This window comes from Sabethes cyaneus, chromosome 1 (assembly GCF_943734655.1).
Source record: "Sabethes cyaneus chromosome 1, idSabCyanKW18_F2, whole genome shotgun sequence".
Classification (NCBI taxonomy): domain Eukaryota; kingdom Metazoa; phylum Arthropoda; class Insecta; order Diptera; family Culicidae; genus Sabethes; species Sabethes cyaneus.
Genome location: NC_071353.1, coordinates 147,720,428 through 147,740,782, shown reverse-complemented (window position 1 = coordinate 147,740,782; position 20,355 = coordinate 147,720,428). Strand labels below are relative to the sequence as shown.

Genomic DNA, 20,355 nt, shown 5'->3' with positions numbered 1-20,355 from the left:
AGAACATGTCAACGCAAACAACCGAAATTGTACCGAAAGCAGAAATCTTTATTCCCACATTTGTCAAGTACGCTAGTCTTTTATACCAAGTATTAAGACTCAATCGATATTTAATTTATTAATTAATCTTCGACATAAAAAACATCGCACAGACATTAAACTTATCAGAACGTTGCTTACGAAGAAACTAAATGGACACGCTATCCCGATCTCAATCGTTCCAGCCGCTGGTTTCAAGGACCGGATTTTCTTCGGAAATGTAAAGCAGATTGGTCTACTACTCCACGATGTGGAGCAACAGATACGGAGCTGCTAACTTTCCAGTTGATGCTCTTTCTCTTGACAGAACCATTGTTATTGACCCGCAAATACGCTGACGAAATTGCCATTATCTACGGTAATCACCTGAGAGGAACTGTAGCCCATATCAAAAAGCAGCCTTCCAGGAAAACACCATCTCACTCGTCTGATAGTGCTCTATTACCACCGCAAGTACCACCACAAGTACCACCACTAGAAGCATAACACTGTCCTCAACAAGGTTCAACAGTGGTACAGAATCCCCGCCTCCGTCTACAATACGGTGTATGAACGAAGCGGCAACTCCACGACTACCAGCCAAGAGCGACTTGCCACCAGTACGTCCGGTCGCCTACTCTCGCCCGTCTACACATATGGGAGTGGATTATTGTGGCCCAATCTTGGTTTCAGCGAACCGTAAAACAGAGAAACGCTGGGTGCTGACAGCTACCTGCTTGTACTGATTTCTGTGTTTTAGCTTTGCGCAACGTCATAGCTAGGCGGGATACACCGGCAGTCATCTATAGTGACCAAGGGACCAATTTTCGTGGTGCTAGTAAGGAGCTGAAGGCTGCTCTCGAAAGTCTGGATCGGGAACGCCTGATGACCGTGATAACCGAGTTCACTAGTACGAGTTTCAATCCACCAGCCTCCCTGCCTATGGGTGGAGCGTGGGAGCGTCTAATCCGCATAGTCAAACAGAATCTCAGTAAGCTACTATCGAATCGCTCGATCTCCTACGAGATCCTGGAAAACGCGCTGATAGAAGTGGAAAGCATTATCAATTCGCGACCAATTGAAGTCGTCGTTGAAGGACGACGAGTCGCCTGTGCTCACCCCAAACGACTTCTTGCTAGGTTCCTCTAGTGGATTGAAGCCCTGGGCACATCTCGACGACAATCCTGCAATGCTTCGAAACTGTTGGCGGCTCTCTCAAACTTTGGCCATCCAATTCTATAGATATGGGATACGCGACTATCTACCATCGATCACTCGCCGAACCAAATGGCTTGAACCGGTGAGACCCGTTAAGACTGGGGACATCGTGATAATTGTTGCCCGAACTTCCCGCAAAACTGTTAGCCGAAAGGATGAGTTATAGCCACGAAGCCAAGAGTTGACCGTCAAGTGAGATGGGCAACAAGTCCGACCGCCAGCGGCATCTACGAGCGTCCAGTTCGTGAAGTGAAGCTCGCCCTTCTAGACGTAGGCGTCTATAAGCATACGCCTCAGCAGGATGACCATCGGCGTATTCCGGGAAGGGGGCGGGATGTTGATACCGCCGCGTCCAGAGACCCGCCGAGCCCCAATACTCCTATTACTACTAACGTTCACGCGTCAACTCAGCTACATCCATGCCCCAATGAAGGGATCGTTACCAAAGCAGAGAAATGTCAACAATCGGGAACAATAGAAAGGCATCCCGGAGGTATTGATTAAACTACTTATTGGTTAACTTATAAATAACTAAAATTTGCCTAACGTGTTAGAGGCCTCAGCTGAGTTCACCCCAAGTTCCTGGTCGAACCACTGGGAACCGTGTAGGGGCTGGGCTCTCACGGCCTCTTCTCTGGCTAGCTCGGCTGTGAGGAGCACGAAGGCTCTCAGAGTCGGTTCCGGGTCTACTTTTCGATCAAGGAATCAAAATCACTCTACTTACTGTTCATACAACTAGTTTTTATTAATTAACCTATAAACTCACTGTACTTTTCTTCTTTCTCTGCGGGGTCGGCCGACCATTCACTTGACGATGACAAATTCTCGATGACAAACGGCGAACTGCGAATGTTGTGTGGGATCGGGCAGCAGCTTCAGGTGTACCCAGGCCCGTCACTGCCTCTGGCTGGAGTGCGAGTGACCTCACAGGCGGGGTTTGACCGCGGGGTAAGTTTTCCCGGTGGTACTAGAATCGTTGCTGTATCCAAGTCCGTCACCGCCTCTGGCATGAGCGCTTGTGACCTCCAAGGCAGGGATCGTCCGCGGTTGCGGAAGGTTACACTTGATCGGTTAGCGGCGGGCCGCTAAATGACACTGGCACACACATGGGCACTGTTCGGCCTACGGCACCGGTCCATTACCTGTACCGGTCACCTCGTGGCTAATCTCGCGGCTGTTGCTCTAAAGCATAAATGGGTCCTGTTGCGAATTAATGAAATAGTGGCCTTTTAGAATACGGTCTTACAGGTTAGGGTTCGACTTGCCCTATAATTCTCTTTTTATCCTGTTTCAAACGTTCCAAAGGTAAAAAATGACTAAATTGACAACACAGTTCGTAATGTTTTATCGCCATAACTGACAACACAGGCTCATTGCGTTTCTGTCGCAACCTTGATCGTGACTTCGTGTTAATCATACAAAAGCATTAAAAAAATTGTTTTCGAATACGAACGTTATTGCTTTGTTATTGCTTGTTTGGATAATGAAGGATAAACTACACTTTATTCACTATGAAATTTCGGCAAACCGGCGTTGAAAATACAAATTCATTTCATGCTGAATTTCATTCCGTTTCTTCTGATAGAAAGGTAATTCCTAGGTTTATTTACTTTTCTCGATTGGTTCCAATAATGAAACAGCGATGATGACACAATTTGACATTTTATCTGTCAAAAGTTAAAAAACGACCCTTTTTACGACCGTTCAGAAACACGACTGTTTAAACCGTCGTGTCCAGTAAGGGAATGAGCGCACAATATTGCACTGTACTACTGATTTGACTTGCACTGTAGCACTTTGAAGATATCGAAATATAACGCAAGCTTAATATGTAAAACTTGCTCTGTTCGCAACTCGATCCAAAATGATCGCCTATATCTTATCAGGGACAAGCCGGATCTTCTACTCGGTTCAGGATTTGACTCCACTGAACTCTACTTCTGCGTTTTACGTTCGCCCTCTAGGTTTTGGTGCAGTTATGTTTGTCTTTCGTTAAGCACAGTGAGCCATTTTATCTTGCCTAATTTTAACCTCTTTTTAATCACTCAGAATGCTTATTTTATTCTTATTTTGTCCCTAATGTGTATATTTTAGTCTCTAATATTTTAGATTTATTTATATTCGTTTTAATTTGTAACAGCATAATTTTAACATAATATTAATCGCATACCCAACCTAACTCTAAAATTATACAAATCAAATTCATACTGAACTCTAGTATGCTGCTGGCTCATTGCGTTTTTATCCAATTATACCTAAGGGTATAGGGTAAAGATGCGAAACGGTAACAAACGTGAGAAATTATAGAAACTAGTTATACTTAAACTATACTTAAATCTGTTTTAAACTTACTTAAATGAATTAGGCTGAAAAGTTATAAAACTTACACGTTCATGCAGCTGTAGCTGAATCTGCAAAGTTAAATTTTGGCAGCTAACTATAAATATATTGTGGCAGCAAACTATCTACACATTACACATATGGAGCTTAAACCCTATGAAGCTTATTACTAAAAAATGTCCAAACGAACGGACAAATCTATCTACAAGTTTTCCTCAATACAAATCTGCATCTGAATCTGAACCTGAATCCCCCACCGGGGGATCCACTTTTCGCTTGAGTTTTTAATTCGAATCCCCGCTCGTAGCGTTGCCGCCCGTATTTATAACAGCTTTTAATTGTTCGTAGTAAGAAGTACTAGAACAGCTGCTGAGAAAAACAAAGAGAGAGTAGAGCGGAACTTAAGTTCTATGAGAGTTTCAGTTGGCGCGCGAAACCTCTCACACATGTACTAAGCTAACTCCCATCGCACGTTCGACGTACAATGTTTGTTATTTTCCATGTGCAAACGTTTGCGCTTGCCCCTGAGACTGGCATGGAAATAAACTTTACAACCGCACCGAAAGGTAAAACTTTCGCTGTCGCGCAGCTTCGGTCAATGTTAACCGTCACTGCTACCGTTGGTCAATGTTACCCGTACTGGGCACTGACGCTGCACAGCATCATACATCACGGTAATGAATCACCAAAAGTGAGTTATAAGATAGCATTAGTTTACGAAATCTAATTTTCCAAGATTCTTAGGGATTTTGTAATTAATCTCTACACTTTTGGAATACATGCTGGACTAAATTCGCAAAATCAAGATTCGTTTAATTACCGCACAACACCGTAAACCAGTACTCCAGTAAACGGGGTTACTTGCAACACTTTTCTGATTTTTGCGTTTCTTATGATTTTAAATCTGATTTCAAATCGTGAATGACTATTTTTAGAAATTTTGAATGTATTTGTAGTAAAACAAGAATTACTGGAGGCGTTTTTTGTTTCCCAATTTTGTCTATCGCTTTTTAAAAGATATTCGGTGAAAATTCAACATGTCGGCGAACTTCAAATTGCCGTTTCAAGACACGTGGAATTTTTCACAATTTTAATTTTTCTGGAGATGGCAGTAGACAAAATAACAGCGTACAGATGCAAACATACTGTTTACATACTGTCTATTACTCTAATTACATATCTATTTTACAAGTGCTGCAAGCCGTGCCATATTGGAAGTAACATCACGAATTCATCGTCACTTCCCCAAGTTCAAAATATAAATAAAGCTCAAAGTTGCTATTTGTTAGCTTATATGATGTACTAATTGTGTACAGGAACCAAACGATAAAAAATAATTTCATGTCAATGCACTGACGCAACTTTGCGCATCCATTTTTCCGACTCTGAAAATGAAATTACTTTCCAGTCGTATAAAAACAAGCAAATCAATGATATAATGGATTAAACTTAACTAAACAATAGGTAAACGTCCCTTCTTTAAAACCCCATTGACTACAAATGGTTATGTTAATAAACAAATGCGTTAGAGCTGTCAAAAGCGCGTTGCGCATAAGTGTTGCAAGTAACCCCGGTGTTGCAAGTATCCCCGGATGACGGTATCCACTTTCTTTACATCTGAAACATCTGCGGTCAACTTTTTAGACTTTAGTGCAATGTTGTGGCTTTTCCGTTCTTCAGGTTCATCAACTTCTACATCCTGGAATACTTGCTTCAATTCGGCGATTGTTTCCTTACAGAGCTCTTCATTAGCGACCCCTTGATGAATTTGTACTTCGTCGGGTTAGAAATTAGCAGGGCATGTACTTTCTCTGCATGCGATATTGTGGCACCCATACGATACTGCTCCCTTGGCACTAAATTGTACTCATCACATATTTTTTCCAGTGTTTGTAGATTCTTATGCTTTATACCAAAGAGACGATCTTGCCTATTAATAATTGCGGCTGTACCGGATTTCTGGCATGTTGTTACTAAAACGACCATGACTTCCTTGGTTATTTCCAGACCAATAACCATGTCAGTACTTTGTTGTTTATTATCTCTATAATTTATCCATGGCGATGCTCCACACACCACTTCTAGACTGAGGAAAAGTGACTCGGTTGTCGTCGAAGATGTTTTCCCGATCGAAGCCACGTACTGCCAACTGTCAACGGTAATCTGTGCTCGAGAGTGTCCCTTTCGAACTCACCGTTCCATTCCGTCGACCGCTTCTACCGTTGTTCCTATCCGCCATGTTGACAGATTTCAAGTATGTCGGGAACCATCGGTAATTAAATTAAACTCGGAACCATCCGGTTAACCACCGAAAATATTATGTTTAGCCGCAATACTGCAAATGGGGCCAAGATCCTGAATTCCCGCAAGTAAATAGAATCCGGATATTTTGTTGTCGTTTGTCCAGGTTGAATCTTTTTACCGCTTGGCTACTCTTCTGTCAGTTGCCACTGAGAACGGTATCGCAAGTCAACCATTGGGTGCGTTTACTTCCAGTTAACTATTGGGGGCGCTTTGCTGCCAGTTAATCACTGAATGCCAGTTAACTACTGGGAGCGCTTTACCAGTTAACCACTGTAGAAATCATTACCCACGGATTGTTTTAAAACAGGAATATTCTTTCACAGATTAGGTACTGAAGTTATTGAAGCGTCTTAGTAGAATACGAAACCTGGAATTAAATTTCACCTGCAAGTCGCAGGCGAAATACGTATCTGCCAAGAATAAATTATACATAGTAGAATTAAATTGGATAAGTTTTCTTTTTATTTAATTCCAGGTCGCATTAGGTAGCCTAATCCGCTAAAAACCTCTGGTCTCCACTAGGTCGATCGCAAGATACGGCTGAGCCAATAACTATTGATCTTGATGATATAATAAGCAAAAATACTTATATTTAATCGTAAACCTGAGTAAGAAGTGTAATTTTATTAACTACTGTACAATCAAGTCATGTTTGTTAGTTACATTGTGTTAAAACATAAACACATGGTTCTACGTCACGCCGCATTCCGTGGAACTACGTTGATAGCTGACGTTCTGCTACAATGGTCAAGCGTATCCACCTTTCCACGAGTGGTAATAGCGGCTGGTACAACTTTCTGAAGGGTACAGTTCGGTTGTGCCATTTAATGCAGGCGCGGGACTGGCTTCCATAAAACTTATAAGTTAAGACAAGGAATACGTATGTAGGCATTTCAAACAACATCTACTCTCAATTCCATACTACCTCATAGTTTAACAAGAGAAATAAAGAATAATCCCATCCCTCCCATACCACGGGAACTTCAAACCGTCCGGAACAGCATTCAGCGGAAAGAAACGTGAGATTTTTAAAAACAAGTCATTTTCCGGCTTTCTCTGCCAGAGAAATTAGCCCAAAGACAAATACCCAACAATGACACTGCCAACAAAAGCCGCTACGCGCTCAGGAAATAAAGATGTTTCCTTTTGTATTAAGTGGAAGATTTGCACCACTGCACTCTGGCACTGTCTGTCAGTTCCCCAAGTCCCGATAAAGTCTAAGGGAAATTCCACTCGCTCCCCGGTCGGTCGGTGGCGGTACAACAACAACGACGATAATAGACTCCCGTCTGCCGGTTCTTCATCTTGTCTTACATTTCCAGGTCCAATCCGGGCCCTACAGCCCGGTGGGTTTGGTTTAATTGACTTGTTACAACTGTCGTTAAGACAAATGAATGCTCGGCTGGCGGGCGGGCGGGCGTATGGAGTTGTTCCGTGCAAAAAATGACGATAGAGGGAGAATCATCATCGCTCGCCCGTCCGCCTGCCGCACAGACCAGAATCGAATTAAAATAATACAAGACGAAAGCAATAAAAATCTCAACCCTACGCCGCGGCTCTGATACTGACTGGAAGAAGGGTGCGCGGCCTTCGCGGAAAGTACCTCCGGCGAAGCGGTGCAGGATTTTACACCCTTTCACTCCCCGTTACCGGCTTCCAGGACGTTCCGCCCTACGGAGGTGTTGCTCCACCGTCCGAAGGACGGAATGTAGGTATGCCACCCGGGAAGCTTCGCGAACAGAGCAATGGACCGATCCGTCGTCGTACGTTTCTTCCCTCCTTGGACCATTAGGTTCTAGAGAGAACAAGTACGGCCAGTCATCCGGGCTAGAGCTTGAAGTTAAACTGCAGATTAGCAAGGGCAGGAAATAAATTTCAAACTCAACGATTGGACCAGCAACGGAACGAACAAAAACGTAGTTGTAGTCATGGGGTTGGGATGAGTTTTTATTAGCCTCTTTTTTGCTCCCAGCATCAGCAGCAGAATTCCGCATCGTCATCGTCGTCGTCGTCGTCGTCGTCGTCGGAATCCGAGGGTAGGAGGAACGGTTTGTAACCGGAGAAAGATAAATATTTAAATTGTTTTAAAAATGGAAAGCACGATGTCTCTTTTGGATTATGTGATTTTTAGCTGTGCGGAAGGAATGGTGGGACACATTAGCGAGAGGCAAAACGCCTGGAATGGGCAGTTCAAAATCAAAACCATTTTCGATTAACTTAAGCCGGGGGGCTATAAATATTGACCACCACACGGATTGAAAACCGAACTGGCAAACGGGTGGCGTTCCGCCACCATCAAACCACTATCAATATGTGCGTGTTAATTTAATTATAAATTTAATGCAGCCGAGATTGTGACAGGGGACCACAAGCCATCGGCACCGGTTTGATAAGCCATTTTCCGCTTGCATTGTCGGTTCGCGATAGTACTCGATGGCTGGCCAACAATTGCTTATCCGGTGGTCATCAATTTGCTGTATTCCATAATGATTGAATTGATTAATTAGTATCGACGATGGAATTGAAAACAAAATCCGTTTCACTCTCATGCTTGGCCCACATACAGAAAATAATTCATGCTATTTCGGGGACCGCAGTTTTCGAATACCGGCCTCCTTCCCCGTTTCCGGGGAATATTCAAACTTTGCACAAATTTCCACAATGGTCATTCTTGTTTCCTTGGTCGACCCAAGGGAGCAATTTATTACAGCAAAAGCGTACGGAATTCCAGTGCTTCCCACAGCACGCTGACCAAATCGGACAAGAAAAGGTCGAACGCATGGGAAAAACCCACCATCCCGTTTCCGAGTCGTACGTGGAAGTAATTTATGCTTATTCAAAATCGTTTTCTAATCGGGGACGAGTCGTAATTTAATTCAGATCTAAAAGGCAGTGTAATCATCCGGGGTACTGCATTGTCAGGTAACCGTAACATAGAAAATGACATTTTTCAACAAGATTAATGGCATTCCGGAGCACTTTCCCTGGATGGGAACAGATTAATTAACATTAAAGCAAGTATGTTTTGGAATCAAAAAAATAGTAGGATATTCTCTGTCCCAGAAAACCCAAATTTTTCGGAACAAAAATAAATTAAATTCTTTACACAGCTTGGTTTGAATAACGTAAACGTGGTGAAAATAGGCACGCTGCTCACGTTGCTGTCGCTTGCAAGCTTGCATGAAAGCAAGGATACAAGATTCTGGTGAATGCAGTTCTTGACGCTTCACTGTGAGACGGATTGCTTAAATTCGGGGAAAAAATCTAACCTTTCAAAACTCTCAGATCAAAACTACTATGTTACCTGACTCACTGCGAATATGCGTTGGTTCAAAAAGTTTCGAAAAATATCGCCCTTGTATCAAAAATGTATTTAGTTTTGATCTGAGATTTTGATCACCAAAAATAGCGACACTTAAACGTTATATTTCAAGTTCTCTGTGTTTCAAGTGTCAGTAGTACGCAATAATTTTATTGTGAGACTGAATTGTTATTTGTGCAACTTTTTACAAGTTAAATGCAATAACAAAAGCACAACTTACAAAAAAATCGTTTGTTAGGGTAGTTGATCCAATAGTTGTCGTAGTACCAATAGTTGCGCTACTATTCATTAGTAATGCATATCGTTTTGATTCAAACTTCGAACACTTAAGCCATGTTGAAACTTTCTTCAAAGTAAAATGTTCGAAAACATCTTTATTCTACTCCCATGAATGGTTCAATAGCATGACAATTTATTTATTTTTATGGGAAAATTTAAAAAATGAGGATAAAATGTTATTTTATAATGAAAAAACCTAAAAAACTGCTGTTCGGTTTTGATTCAAACTTCGAACACTTTCATGGTCGACATTCAAAGCTCGAATATTTCAGTCTCAGACATCGAATACTTGTATTACTGTGAAAAGTATTAATGCTTTTAGTGTCATTCAACTTAAATAAGTGAAATCACATCATGTTTCTAAACACTGTCCTTTTAAATCCACCTAACAGTGTGATTTAAATTTTTCACACAATAATTAGTTTCAATCCATATTTCTGAAGTCAATTGCTAATATTCTCGAACTCCATGAACCACATCTAAAGGAAATTTACTTTCTACAGCTTTATCAATGCAATTTTCCTGAATGAAAACCCGGAGAAACCGGATATTATTCGTGGGTGTTCGAAGTTTGAATCACACCTCAAAACGTGATTCAAACTTCGAAAACTTTTTATTTATCTAATATCTTTAAAATAATGCATGAAATATTGTATTTTAACTATGCTTTAGTACATAAATACCTTGCACTTATCTAATAATCACGTAGTTGGAAGGTAAACATTCTAAAATTGGTAAAATAATGCAAACAAAAAAACAGCTACTTTTGCACGAAACGCTAACAGTATGCGAACGAAGTGAAAACACAGAGAACAGACATCCAAGCGAAAGGTCCCCACTTGGATAAAACTTATGTCAAATTAGTTGGGAAACTATAGTGATGATGTCGCTGAAGGCGCATAAAATTCTACACTAAACTCACAACAGCTAGCTTCTGGCGCTAGCATAACACTTATAGTCCATATATACTAGCGCCAGAGGAGCCAAAGGTTGTCAGTGTGCAAATCAAAAGAATCATTTAGTTGGGGAACTATAGTGGTGGTGACGCTAGCATATTAGGTGATTTTAATTTGAAATTTTATCCAAGAATTCTCGAAAAATTTGTTCCTGAATGGATGTCTGTTCTCTGTGGTTTGAATCACACCTCAAAACGTGATTCAAACTTCGAAAACTTTTTATTTATCTAATATCTTTAAAATAATGCATGAAATATTGTATTTTAACTATGCTTTAGTACATAAATACCTTGCACTTATCTAATAATCACGTAGTTGGAAGGTAAACATTCTAAAATTGGTAAAATAATGCAAACAAAAAAACAGCTACTTTTGCACGAAACGCTAACAGTATGCGAACGAAGTGAAAACACAGAGAACAGACATCCAAGCGAAAGGTCCCCACTTGGATAAAACTTATGTCAAATTAGTTGGGAAACTATAGTGATGATGTCGCTGAAGGCGCATAAAATTCTACACTAAACTCACAACAGCTAGCTTCTGGCGCTAGCATAACACTTATAGTCCATATATACTAGCGCCAGAGGAGCCAAAGGTTGTCAGTGTGCAAATCAAAAGAATCATTTAGTTGGGGAACTATAGTGGTGGTGACGCTAGCATATTAGGTGATTTTAATTTGAAATTTTATCCAAGAATTCTCGAAAAATTTGTTCCTGAATGGATGTCTGTTCTCTGTGACTACACCATTCAAAATAAAAGCTTTATTTGCTAAAATGCCGATTTTCTAAAATCTAACACAATCTAACAGCTTTTTACGAGCCATAATGGCGGACGTGTTCGTAATATTTGAACGACAATTTTGACATTTCCCTAATACATCGCACGTTTTCTTTCCGTGCGTTCACGGTAAAGCGGGGTACGCTGCTGAAAAGAAAACAACTCAAGAAATAATCTTGCTATTTACCGAAGAAATTTTGACAACTCCAATACAAAGCAACCACCTGTCATTTTTTCTTGTGGTTTCTTGTGGTCATTTTTTCTTGTGTGCCGGATATTATTCCGTACGGAAAAGTGACGTTTTAATTCACTTGCGTGTAAAACTGCGCCATCTGGACGTGAAATAATATTTCTTATGAGGTGCGTACTGCTTAAGAAATCGTAAAAGAAATCGATTTCTTGAGCATTTCTTGTCCTATCTTTTTACCCATTACTTTTCAGCAGCGTACCACGCTTAAAACTAAAGGAATATACGGAAAGAAAACGTGCGATGTATGAGGGAAATGTCAAAAATGCTATCCAGCTTTTTACGAGCCATAATGGCGGACGTGTTCGTAATATTTGAATAGCATTTTTGACATTTCCCTAATACATCGCACGTTTTCTTTCCGCGCGTTCGCGGTAAACTAAAGGAATGTACGGAAAGAAAACGTGCGATGTATTAGGGAAATGTCAAAAATGCTATTCAAATATTACGAACACGTCCGCCATTATGGCTCGTAAAAAGCTGGATTCAAATATTACGAACACGTCCGCCATTATGGCTCGTAAAAAGCTGGATATAGCAGCGGGGTGGTGTGGCTGTCAAACTACATACATTGTACATGTCCCACTCATTGGTTTTGGTACTTTTGGTTCTGGTGCCTACTTAAAGGTTTATTCATTTTAGAACCACTGAAATTAATTAGAAAGCAGTACGGCACAGCCTTTTAACTATAATTTAAGTAATATTAGCTGTTATTTTCGGTATACTCGCTGGTTCCAAGTTGTCGCCGTCCGTGGATGTTTAGCCCGCAAAATTTTGACAATTTCACACCCCTGGAATATAGGTGGTAGACGCTAGGGATGGGAGAACTCAAACTATCTGATAGTTATCAGTAAGCAATAATTACCCTTATTCTGCGAGGCGAGTGACGTGACTATGTTGCAGTCACCGCGAATCAGGTGACAATTGTCACCTAGGTGACTCGCCTTGTCACTTAGGTGACAAGGGTTTCTTACCTAGGTGACACGATTGTCACTTAGGTGACTCGACTCGCCGTGGCGAGTCACCTAAGTGACAATTGTCGTATTGAGTCATGTGACTCGCAGAATAAGGGTGAATATCACAAGTATCAGTTGGGGTCCGCTATTATTAACATTTACTGATACAATTACGTCGTCCCTTTAGAAAAATAAGCTAGATTAAACTTAATGCTTGGGAGCAGCGATAGACGAGGGTGTCACAATAGGCCGTATGAATAAAACAGTTTGCTTTGTTTTTCCCGTTTAAATCGTATGGAAGCATTTGCTCTAACTCTTATTCATACGGTCTAATATGTCGTCGTTGTTATCGGCAGCATAGAGCCGGGGTGACTCGTGCTGTTTCAAGCAGTCGTCTCCATTCAACTTGATCTTGGGCCACTCGTCGCCATTTTCTCAGTCGCGAATCACTTTTGATTTGGTCGAGCCATCTTGCACGTCGAATCCTCTGTTCCTGGTTCCGGTGGGATTTTTAAAGAGAACTGTTTTCATCGCACTGCCGTCCAGCATTCTTACGACGGGCCTGGCCCACTGTGGCCTACCGATTTTCGTCAGATATAATTTGGTGCGTAGACTATACGCATCCCAATGAAGAGCCCACTTGGTAAATTACAATATAAAGATACCATGAATAACGCAATTTTAGTATTACCAAGGGGTCGGACACTCGGCACAGCCGTTTTTATGTTAGGCGACTTGAAACGAACCGAACTGTGCCGGTGCTGTACCGAAAGTGCCGAACTGCAAGATTTGTTGAATTTGTTAAAATCTGATAGACCTGGCAACCGTGCGAGATGATTTTGACAACTGGCAGTGCTCCCATTTCATATGTAAAATTGAACCGGAGGTGTGTAAAGCCCTATAAATGTTATTTTTATAAGGCTTTAGAGGTGTGCCGTTTGATATTTCTGCAGTGCCGGGGCACTATGTGCTGAGTGTCCGACCCCTTGAGTATTACAATTTCTTACGTTTTTGCTTCAATACTGTGATGGGTAAAATTACTGATGTTTACTGACAAATATCAGTAACGAACCGAAAACTACTGACAGTTATCAGTAACGATTTTTACAGATAGTTCCCATCCCTCTAGACACTGAATAAATTCAAGCACAGGCCTATTCTATATGTATTCTATAAGTGTTTAAGCAACCAACGAATGCGCTGTAAATCAGCTGCTTCACATAATAGTGTCACAAGCAGATCAAGCACTTCTTCAGCCTCTCCACAACCCGTCAGTAATTGTGCTATATTAGCTGAAAAAACGATTGGTCATTTTTGCAATTACTGTTTACAAGTTGGTTTGAGGCGATCTAAGCTATAGTAAGCACTTAAATGGTATGTTAAATGGTGTTTGAACAAGCGATGTTCAAGCTACTTTAAGCTTTTCAAACCAGCTTTTCTCCAAAGCTGATAAACAAGCTCAATAGCGGATTTTCCTGCTAAACAATACGCTTCTAAACAGCCATAAACACTGTTTTACTGCTGCTTAAAGGTGTTAAAGTGGCTTTATAAACGACCCAGGTAACCAATAAGCATATCCAATGCAATTTAAAAGCAAGCCAATAAGCATTTAAGTCGCCTTAAATGCTACTTAAATGCTATTTTGGCAAAATATGCGGCTACTTTACTGCTAGCCCTCTTATAATGCTGACAATGCTTATTTGCAGCTAGTTACCAACAAGAAGAATTTAAATAGAATTGTGGATGCCAATTCAGTTATGCAGTCAAAAAGCTGATAAACAACAACCTGCAGTATAAAACGCCAGGGATGCTAATAAACGACTGATTTACTGCTTATTTTAATGCTTATTGGTTACCTGGGTAGTAGAAGCTTTCATTAGTCTCACAGCTTTCAAACCACTTTAAAGCTGCTTAAGGGTGTTAAAGTGGCCTTACAAACTAATACCAATAAGCTTTCATTCGACTCACAGCACACATACTATCATGTCATATAGAATTTCGCAATAGAGGTTTTCCTTAAATTTTTTTTTTTGTTTAATATTCGGTTTTGGCTCTTAGAAATGATACCCATATAAAACTTTCTTTAATAAAGCTTCTAACTACTGTAAAAATGAAAAAAGAACAGAAAAATACGTATATTTCAACCCGTCACTTCTCGGATGTATTACATGCCTTTTGTACCAGTGTCCTCTGTTTTCAGCAGTTCAAAACCATTTGTGCCACTCTTTACTCTTGTGGCAAGCAAGACACGAAACGAAAAAGAAAGTAACCGTTAGCTTTTCATTCGTTTTGTCCCTTTCACTCAACCTGAATCTGAAAATTTTGATAAACAGTGCAACCGGAACGAATTTTTCAAACTCAACATTCGTGATTTGGTGAAAGAAATCCAACATTCTTGCAATTTGTATTGTTTAAAAGATCGTAGTAAATTCTATAGGCAACGAAAAAAATATATTTTTGCGCCATTGTCACTTGTATTGGGAGTACTTTAGAGAACAAATAAGAAAAGGAGGGGTAAGATCTGACGGAAAACCTCTATTGGCCTTGCCAGCGTTGCTAATATTGTTCAGGGTTTTGCGTGAGAAAAAAAGAAAGGGAAGTATTTTTGCTTTTGTCAACACTCACGCGTTGACAGTTCGGCACGAGATTTCCTGTAAGTGCGAGCAGCCTTCGAAATCTCTTTCAACGCTGGCAAGGCCAATTCGACTGACAGCAAAAATATATGTCAGTTATCGACATTATCGACTGCTTCAAATGTAAAGATGTGTCGCCAGCACTAAATTGAACTTCCGAAAAAACGGCAAACGCCTTTTCTTCCGAACCGTACATTAAACCTAGTGTCAGAAGTAATGCGCTGTATAGCAAATGAGACGTGTTATACAGCGCACTACAGCCGACACCAGTTTTAATGTACGGTACACTCATGACTCTATCTGTAAATAGGTCGGATTTAGTTAAAACTAGGTTGAAACTACTCAAAATGCCCTTAAAGTGTACAAACTCATACTTTGGGTAAAAATTTCAACCAATTTTGGCTACTTGCTACCGATAATTGAATTATTCTCCATGACAAATAACGCAATTTTAAGTTCCTACTACCAATTTTTTGGTTGAAAAACTACTCAAAATCTGAGTTTGTACACTTTAAGGGCATTTTGAGTAGTTTCAACCTAACTTTAACTAAATCTGACCAATTTACAGGTAGAATAATTTAAGAGTGTACGGAAGAAAAGGCATTTGCCGTTTTTTCGGAAGTCCAATTTAGTGCTGGATACACAATATTTTCACTGTCTGTTCTGCATATGCAGATGGGACAGATCATACGGTGAGTGCTTATGGATCAGAAGATGGCGGTTCAATTTCCAAAAGAAGATGACATGCATTTTTGATTAGCTTGCACAAACGAATTCAAGTTATTCGAAATTAAAAATATAGCTTACGACGCCATAGCAAAATAAATAGGATGTACCAGTAATAGTGGGTGTACCAGTAATAGTGGAGACACGAATCACAGACTAACAGACGTAACACTGGAGTCTCATTCCATCGTCAATAAAAACGATCATTTCAAATTTTCGCTTAAGCCAAGACTCAAACAACAATCGCTGCGCGAGAACGCCGCTCACCTGCGCTGGCACTGTTGTCAGATAATATCCAGCTTTTTACGCGCTATAATGGCGGACGCTATAAATTGTGTTCGTAATATTCGAACAATCTTTTTGACAACTCTGCATCCATCAAAACTGGGCACTTTTCTCCTGTACGGCAGTGTTGTTCTTTCTTTCGTTTACGCCAAAGAAGGAGAGCAATAATGTGCGAAATGTAAACAAAACTATTGCTTTCCTACTTTTGCGTAAACGAAAGAAAGAGCACGGTAGTGTTGCAAGAGAAGAGTGCCCAGTTTTGATGTATGCAGAGTTGTCAAAAAGATTGTTCGCATATCTCGAACACAATTTATAGCATCCTCCATTATAGCGCGTAAAAAGCTGGATATACTAACGCCAGAAGAGCCAAAGGTTTTCAGTGTGCAAATCAAAAGAATCATTTAGTTGGGAAACTATAGTGGTGGTGACGCTATCCAGCTTTTTACGAGCCATAATGGCGGACGTGTTCGTAATATTTTAATAGCATTTTTGACATTTTCCTAATACATCGCACGTTTTCTTTCCGCGCGTTCACCGTAAAGCGGGGTACGCTGCTGAAAAGTAATGGGTAAAAAGATAGGACAAGAAATGCTCAAGAAATCGATTTCGTTTACGATTTCTTAAGCAGTACGCACTTCATAAGAAATATTATTTCACGTTCAGATGGCGCAGTTTTACATGCAGGTGAATTAAAACGTCACTTTTCCGTACGGAATAATATCCGGCGCAATTATTACCACAAGAAAAATTGACAGGTGGTTGCTTGCATTGGAGTTGTCAAAATTTCTTCGGTAAATAGCAAGATTTTTTCTTGAGCTGTTTTCTTTTCAGCAGCGTACCCCGCTTTACTTCTATCTTTTCACCCAGTGTTGAGTGTAGTACAGTGGAAACCCGTTCGTTTGAACGATTCCTCATGCAAACTAGCGGGGTTAGTTTTTATTTTAAAAACTAGTAACCCTAAATATGCTGAAACTTGTATGAACTGGCCGCCCTGCTCTTTGTTATTGTTTTGGCGGTTTGATTTAGTTGGTAGTTGCAAGCAGCGAATATTTTATTCTCTGATCGGATTTCTATCGTAATCGATGGGAAACGAAATGTGAAACTGATTAAACACGCTAGATCAGTACCAACAAATCGTGTTTACGTGCATTGTCTGCGGAAAAAAATGATGCCATGTTGAGAATGAGATTTGAACCATTTTTAATTTGCACGTCGTGCAAATCAGCGGGGTACAAATTAAAAAATGTTCAGATTAAAAACGGTCAAACGAACGGGAGTCCACGGTGCCTGAATCGAAGGGCACAGCGCCATCTTCATTTCATTTCAATTTGCTGCTGACAAGCTGTCGAACCAGGCTGCGTCCTGATGTCTCGATGTTTTTATACCTTCTTTTCTCTTCCATTTTCTCGCTTTCGTCTGACTCAACCTGTCATCGGCGTCGTATACAGGTTCAGGTTCGCCAAATTCGAAGAGGGTGCTTTTCTGGACGCGCGCAGGGTTGCCACATGCACAGATTATTCTGTGTTTAACAGATATTCGAAAGAAATCGCCTGTACAGAATCTGTATGCATAGAATACAGATTTTCGCCAAATTACACAGATTAAACAGATTTTTGAGCTTTTACATGAGAGTGAAAGAGACGGAAATAGTCAGATAAAAGGACTCTATCTCTTTCACTCTCATTGTTTTGCATTGGACAGATTTTTGCACAGATATTTTTCCTCGCCGTACAGATTGTCAGATTTTTCCAACAAAAAACACAGAATTATATGTGGCATCCCTGGACGCGCGTCGTCAGTCAGACATCACTAATCTATATTATTGTTTTTTCATCATTTTACTACGGAAACGTTTTGCTGGCCGACATTTTCCACTTAATACGGGAACTAAAAGTGTTGTGTTTTCAAAGTGGAGCACTGATTGCCTAGAATAAGTGGTAATATTCCTGAATTCCGATCCGATTACCGGAGGGTTCGTCGTACTTAGCAGCAGCAACAGCAGAATGTCTTCGTCGTTCGGGCATATGAACAACAGCCACGGCAGTGCTGCATCGGGAGGAGCTGTGGTTCATCAAAACAATCAGCACGATTACGACGAAACCGATGGCGACGGCGACCAGCTGGAGCAGGATCTGTTTGACGAGGTTCCCCTGCTGGAAGAGGACAACATTGACGACAGCGAGGAAGGTAAGAGTGGTTGGTGGGATGCAATTTTCCCATCGCATCGATTTGCTTTGTTTGGTTAGAAAATGGTTGCGAAACAGTAGCTAAAGTTAGTGATAAATAAGAAGAGGGAGCCATTATTGGCCGCTCGCTTTGTGCTGCTGCCCTGTTTTTGTTTTTATTGTTTACCACAGATGAAATGGAATGGAGAACTGTACATTTATGTTTCTGAATAATGATGCAACATTATTTCTTATCGCTGATGCTTTTAGATACGGAGGAAGCGAGTGAGACCGAGATGGGATCCAGCAACCATCGCAACATAGACGAGCCGATCGAAATTAAAGAGCAGTAAGTTTCCAATTACTTGCCGTTTATTATGTCGGTAAAAATTAACAAGTTTAACTTTTTTTCCTTGTGTCAGGATGTATCAGGACAAGCTGGCTTCGCTGAAGAAACAACTGGAAGAGCTGCGATCTGGAACGCATCCCGAGTATTTACGACGAGTAAAGAAATTAGAACATCAATTTAACGAGCGAATTCGTTTGAACGATATTTATCGCGAGTACCTAATCAGTTGCGTTGAACGTGACTATATTCTGGAGAAAAATGCAGCCGTCAAAGAGTACGAAGAGAAAAAGGTCGATTTACGGGAGAATCTGATGACGGACTTCGAGGATCGGCGAAAGATGATTGAAAACGAAAGGGCTACGATGGAACTGACGGGTGATTCGATTGATTTGAAACCAACCGTGACACGCAAGCTGCGGCGACGTCCGAACGAACCGCTTCCGGTTCCGGAAAAGCGACGCAAACCGACCAGCGGCCAGTTGGTGCTGTTGTTGGACGAGAAAGAGGTGGAAAACGATTTGAAGCTGATCAGTCGTGGAAAAGCAGTTCAATCGATACGTCCTCATTCGAATAGTCTTTCCATTGCTGGCAATGGCAATCAAATGGGTGTCGGTGTCTCAACACTGGCCGGTATATCGAACCATCCTTCAGCCAACAGTTATCAAATGAACAATTCTTCGGGAGGAACCTCCCACACAAATGATGTCAGTATTTCTATGTATTCTTCAGTGCCGATGGCGCCATCACAGCCGATTATTCCGAACCAATCAATTGCACCATTGTCCAACAATTCGGTATCGAATCAAGTCCAAAACCAGAATCATCAACCGATGCCACCAGCACAGCAACAGCAGCAAATGGTGCATCCACCATCCGTTAATAACAGTCAATCAACTGCAAACAGCAGCCTCAACCAACAACAACAGCAGCAGCAGCCTCAGCCGTTAGGAGGCCAACAACCACTGGTGGAAACCAGAATCGAAGATGGTAAGCTTCTGTACGAGCGGCGTTGGTTCCACCGCGGTCAAGCGGTCTATGTCGAGGGAAAGGACATTCCGCGCTTCGCCGCCAGCATCAGCGCCATCGGTAGCGAGGCCATCTGGGTGAAGAAGACGGCCGACGGGCAGAAGGTGCGCTTCTTTACCAGCCAGCTGAGCCGTGGCAAGGTCTCGATTAAGAGGCGTGCCAATTAGTAGAAGCAGGCCCCACGCGCCCTAACTATTACTACTACTTTCGCTAGCGCCTAGCATCTATCGGATCTCAACTTCACCCCTGCATTACATATGTGTCTGTTGTTGTGTCTCCAGCTGCAGTTCTGAAACTTTCTGGTCGCTTTTCTATTTTTTACACAAACTATTCGGACAACAAATCTGCTGGATCGTACGAATCGTCACAGAAGTGAAACAAGGAAACTGGTCGGTCAGTCTAGAATTGAAGCATAAATTGCATTATAATGTAAGATCTAAGTCGAACCCAACCGTACGCGGCATCTGTAATATTCTATATGATTGGAGAGAAAAAAATGTTTTTAATCTGTACAAAAAAAATCCTGGTTGTTTTCTGGGGATCGAAACGTAATTTTTACTATCTTTTAAAAGCTCAAAAGTGGAAAAATCGATTGATAAATAGTAAAATGGTAAAAGATGTAAATCGCCGATACATTTTCTTCAGGATTTTCCAACTTGAAGGCAAGTCTTCAATCATGATCGCAGCAAACGTTGACATGAAAACACATTTATTTATATGATAAAGCTGACACGTTTACATTATATGATAAAGC

The 20,355-nt window shown here is 41.1% G+C and overlaps 1 protein-coding gene across 1 annotated transcript; it reads left to right on the top strand.

The window, feature by feature from the left end:
- The first annotated feature begins 17,862 nt into the window (after nucleotides 1-17,862).
- Nucleotides 17,863-20,106, top strand: LOC128742263 (sin3 histone deacetylase corepressor complex component SDS3). Its single transcript, XM_053838568.1, has 3 exons — nucleotides 17,863-18,248; nucleotides 18,497-18,575; nucleotides 18,649-20,106. The coding sequence occupies exons 1-3, from the start codon at nucleotides 18,065-18,067 to the stop codon at nucleotides 19,766-19,768; spliced, it is 1,383 nt and encodes a 460-aa protein (XP_053694543.1). The 5' UTR covers nucleotides 17,863-18,064; the 3' UTR covers nucleotides 19,769-20,106.
- Nucleotides 20,107-20,355: the final 249 nt, after the last annotated feature.

What these genes read in the sequence shown, in the direction of transcription:
- LOC128742263 (XM_053838568.1), top strand. Translation starts at nt 18,065, where the DNA reads ATGTCTTCGTCGTTCGGGCATATGAACAACAGCCACGGCAGTGCTGCA. An exon ending in CATTGACGACAGCGAGGAAG is followed by an intron (nt 18,249 to 18,496) that starts GTAAGAGTGGTT and finishes TGATGCTTTTAG; the next exon opens with ATACGGAGGAAGCGAGTGAG. An exon ending in CCGATCGAAATTAAAGAGCA is followed by an intron (nt 18,576 to 18,648) that starts GTAAGTTTCCAA and finishes TCCTTGTGTCAG; the next exon opens with GATGTATCAGGACAAGCTGG.